Source organism: Mizuhopecten yessoensis, unplaced genomic scaffold (assembly GCF_002113885.1).
Source record: "Mizuhopecten yessoensis strain PY_sf001 unplaced genomic scaffold, ASM211388v2 scaffold11179, whole genome shotgun sequence".
Taxonomy (NCBI): domain Eukaryota; kingdom Metazoa; phylum Mollusca; class Bivalvia; order Pectinida; family Pectinidae; genus Mizuhopecten; species Mizuhopecten yessoensis.
This window is the reverse complement of record NW_018408919.1, coordinates 104,226-108,410: the sequence shown is the minus strand read 5'-3', so window position 1 is coordinate 108,410 and position 4,185 is coordinate 104,226. Positions and strand designations below refer to the sequence as shown.

Sequence of the window (4,185 nt, the reverse complement as noted above, 5' to 3'; positions counted from 1 at the left end):
TTTATACACAACATATAAGATAAAACGGAAATAATTCTAGAACTCGTTTATTAAAATTTAGATTCTAAAGTATAATAAATCTACACTTTGGCTCTTCTTTGGGGCTACTCACCATTTAATCTTTACATAATAGAAACTAGAAACATAATGCAATATCACCTGCATGTATCTTATAAATTGCACCATTATCAAAAAACCAATCTTATACCAAATTATCCAATAATAGTGTGATCTTAATAAAAGCGAAGAATAATTATTATCTGAATGGGGAAAAGAATTCCCTTGAATTCTAATGGCCAAATGAATGAAATTATGCTTGCATAAATGAGTGAGAGCCCCAAGAAGATAATAGTTGTAAAAAGAATATGTATGTACATTATGTTTGAGACTAGAAAAAGGAAATAACATGTAATAATATAACGACCCTATATAGCTATGTCGATAAAAAGTAAAATCAAGGACAAGAAGTTTTTCTGCACTTCTCAGTATTTATAACTTCCGAAATAAGTATAGTTAAGATATACCATCATGTCATACAAACAAACCTTTTAGGTATCTTGTACATATAAGCTAGGTAACCGAATAATATATATATATATTATTATTATTATTTTTATTTTTTATTTTTTTATTTTTTTATCCTGAGCATATATAGTACACTTTTCTTCTGCATGTCTAAGAAAGGTAAACTAGCTACACATGGCTTTCTGAGCTTGACATATCACAACCTGAGATGTCCTTATGTATCTAGTATAGCAATCAGAGGACCAGCGTCCTAAAGTCTGAATAACATGGTCCTCCACACCAGATGCGGCAGCTGTGGTAGCAACCCCTATCCTGAAGGAATGCCCATTGTAACGTTTATCACCTAGACCTAATCTGTGTAAAATCTGGCGCAGATAGTCCAGAAACTTGTCTCGATTTAATGCACTAGACTTGTATGGTTATAATTGTAGACTCCATTGAACTGGCTGTCTAAGTGGGACGGACCGGAGGACCCCATCATATACCTCCGTGGTCTGGTCGCTAGGGCAACTGCCATTCAGAAATGGGTTGACAAGGCAGAGAATGGAAACCTACTAAGGGAACAATTAGATCTGTCGGAACTTTTCCATCCCGACACGTTCCTTAATGCTCTCCGTCAACAAACAGCAAGGTAGGGCTTCTTGGCCGGTGTTTCCTTTTAGAACATAATTATCAATGCTTAAGCAGACATTTAAATTTATCTGCAAGTACATTAAAAACAAATCTTATAATAGATGTTAAACTTTAACCCTACAATAAGACATATCTGCTACACACGGCTAACAAACCATGTATGTTGCCTGGCAAAAAACTTACCTAATGAGTATAAATAGAATTCATTTTGTCAATTTTACTGTATCCAGGAGGCAAACCAGTGACACCTGACTAATAGTTTAGTGCTTTATGTATAGAGCTAAAGGGAATTTCCTCTAGTAGAGTCAGTAATTAGCAACTAGGACCCTTTCACGTATCTAGTTCAACTGATAACTGATAATTTGTGAACCGCTTTGAGACGACCTACAAACTAGGTTGTGATAAAGCGGTATATAAGAACCTCAAATTATTATTATTATCCCCCACTTTCACCGAAATGGGGATATTAATTTGGGTTTGTCCGTCTGTCTGTCACGCTTCGTTTCCGTGCAATAACTACAACAAATAATATCTGATTGTCTTCAAACTTAGTAACAGGGTTCAACGCATTAAGGGCTCGGCCAAGTTTGACAACCACTTTAATCGGACACCATTTGGCAGAGTCATTATCTGCAGTTTCCGCTTAATAACTCTAGCAAATATTAGATAAGGCTTTTATTTCTTCGAGTTTCAAGCTATACATTATGTCTCAACCGCACGATACTCACATGTTTAAACCTAACCTCAATAATGTTTACCTACAATATGTCTTGAAAGCGGGGGGATATAAATTCCACGAATTTGCTTGTTATTATCATAACTGGTTTGTCTGTTTTTAAATGTAACATTTTCGTGTATAAATCCTGACAGACTTCCAAATGTTTATCCAGGCTTGCCTGAATGCAGCATCAGATTACTAGGTCCGACCCTATTTCATAAACGAACAATTCTGGTCCAACCGTTTAAACATGATAAACAAATGCAGAAAGATGTTTCACCACTACCTAAATTTTAAATGGAGTTCATTATTTTGTTGTGTAAATTACATTTCAATATGCAACCTAAACCTAAAACTGTTAATATCTTGGTCTGCAGAGAGATGGGCTGCTCCATGGACGGTCTCAAGTTTGCTAGTACCTGGAAGAGCTCTATCCAGGGGGCCCGTACAGTCGTCAAACTAGGCGGACTACAGATAGAGGGATGCAACTTTGACGGGTCCAGACTGTCTGAAAACCAGCGAGACTCACCCAGCGTGTCTGGTATACCTCCCTGTGTGGTAGCCTGGGTACCAAAGGTATGGTTTGGTCACAGTTACTCCCCATTTTATGTGATTTACTCCCTTTTGTTGTAAGGCTCCTTCTGTATATCATGGTTGAAATGGTCCAGGAGGCACAAAAATATTCTGTGATTCTCTTGGATCATATGTGGGTCAACCTGATAAGCAGAGCTCAAAATGCACATTTACAGAGTTTTGTAACAAATAAACCAAGAATATGTGCTTCTTTGAATTGAGTACTAAATTCTATACCTTGTCCTTAATATACATATGTGAATAGACCTTGTTTCATGAAGGAACACTGCAAATTAGCAGTCAGCTTTTTAGTTTCGGCCAGGCACGTCTGGTCCCCTATATATACATGTACATGTACTGAAAGTTCTGGAAATAAATCTCTGTCCCCAATCTGTCATTTTCTTTCATGTTTAGTCCACAGGGGCTTCGTTTTGGGATTTTGAGTAATATATGACATAAATTATATTAATTTTGTTTAATAATACAAGTATACACATCAGTAAATAATAGCAACACTTTTTATCCTGTGTTTATAAACATTCAAATTAATACCTTATAAAAATTGAGGGTAAGGAGGTATAAAAAAAAGTTGTTATTGAGTTACTTCCCTTTCATATAAGTTATTCCACTTTGTATAAACTGACCAAATTTTATTTTTTACGAACAGGATGCCCCGTCCCCGTACGGCCTGGATGATGTGATCACCATCCCGATCTACTACAGTGCAGAGCGGGATCGGATCGTAACGAGGCTTGAGGTCCCATGTGGGGGCAACCAGAGCAATTGGCTACAGTGTGGTGCTGCCCTCTTCCTCCGCAGTCAGTGATAAAGGCTGTGCTAGTGTGATCAAATTTTATCATGATTTGATAAAAAAAAAAAAACTTACTTGTGCTATTAAAATTTTCAGTGTTCTGTGAGGTAGTGCATTGTCATCGTAAATATTTGTTTTGCTTGATTTTGTCATTCTGACAAAAGGGACATTCATTTCACTGGCTATAAAATGAAGTCAGTTTGAGCATGTGTAACGTTCTTCTGGTATGAAAACCAGTCATTTAGCTCAAAATAAACTATGTTCTTAAAAACAAATACATGTTTACTGTTAAAACAGAGTTTTGAATATATTATTGATTTATTTTTACACTTTATGGTATAGTTTGCTCCACATATGAAAACCATGTTGTTAAAAATTATCAAAGATGTCAAAGACATTTTAACCATGTAGTAATTTATTCCAAGGATTATTTATTTTTGTTATGAGAAAACATTTTTTGTTGATATTTGACTTACGTTGAATAATCTGTGATAAATTAAACAAATTGAAATACCATACTGATTTATGTCATTTCCGTCCATTTCGTATGAAATTGTGAATGTTGAGAGTCAAAGATTCTGTAATAAAATATCATGAAATTATATAAAACTGTCTGTAATTTTTTGAGGCTATTAGCCTATGTTTACTTTTTAATGTTTGAGATTTTGATGTCCAAAACCTCAAATTTGAAAATGAAAATAAGAATTTTTGTTATATTATGCCCTGAACGAGATCTTGACTTCAACACGTACAGGGTTGGACAATTTTTCTGTATATGGTTAGGAGTTCTGGTATTAAAGGATATTTGGACTAATTCAACATTGAGCAAGTTATCTCAAAAGGTCAGACTCAGAGTCAAAAATAATTGACAGTAGGCTACTTATTGATTCAGTTTCACACATTTCTTGAAATCTACAAATTCTGA

At 35.1% G+C, this 4,185-nt stretch overlaps 1 protein-coding gene across 6 annotated transcripts in view; it reads left to right on the top strand.

The window, feature by feature from the left end:
• Positions 1 to 3,864, top strand: part of LOC110440386 (cytoplasmic dynein 2 heavy chain 1-like) — a 67,853-nt gene extending 63,989 nt beyond the window's left edge. For 4 of the 6 annotated variants that reach the window (XM_021483449.1, XM_021483450.1, XM_021483448.1 and 1 more), the window contains 3 exons: positions 957 to 1,156; positions 2,254 to 2,452; positions 3,117 to 3,275. In XM_021483449.1, coding sequence (XP_021339124.1) covers positions 957 to 1,156; positions 2,254 to 2,452; positions 3,117 to 3,275 — 558 coding nt within the window. Of the gene's footprint in view, positions 1 to 956; positions 1,157 to 2,253; positions 2,453 to 3,116 lie in introns of all 6 variants that reach the window. The other 2 variants (XM_021483451.1, XM_021483446.1) reach the window with 1 other exon arrangement.
• The last annotated feature ends 321 nt before the right edge of the window (positions 3,865 to 4,185 follow it).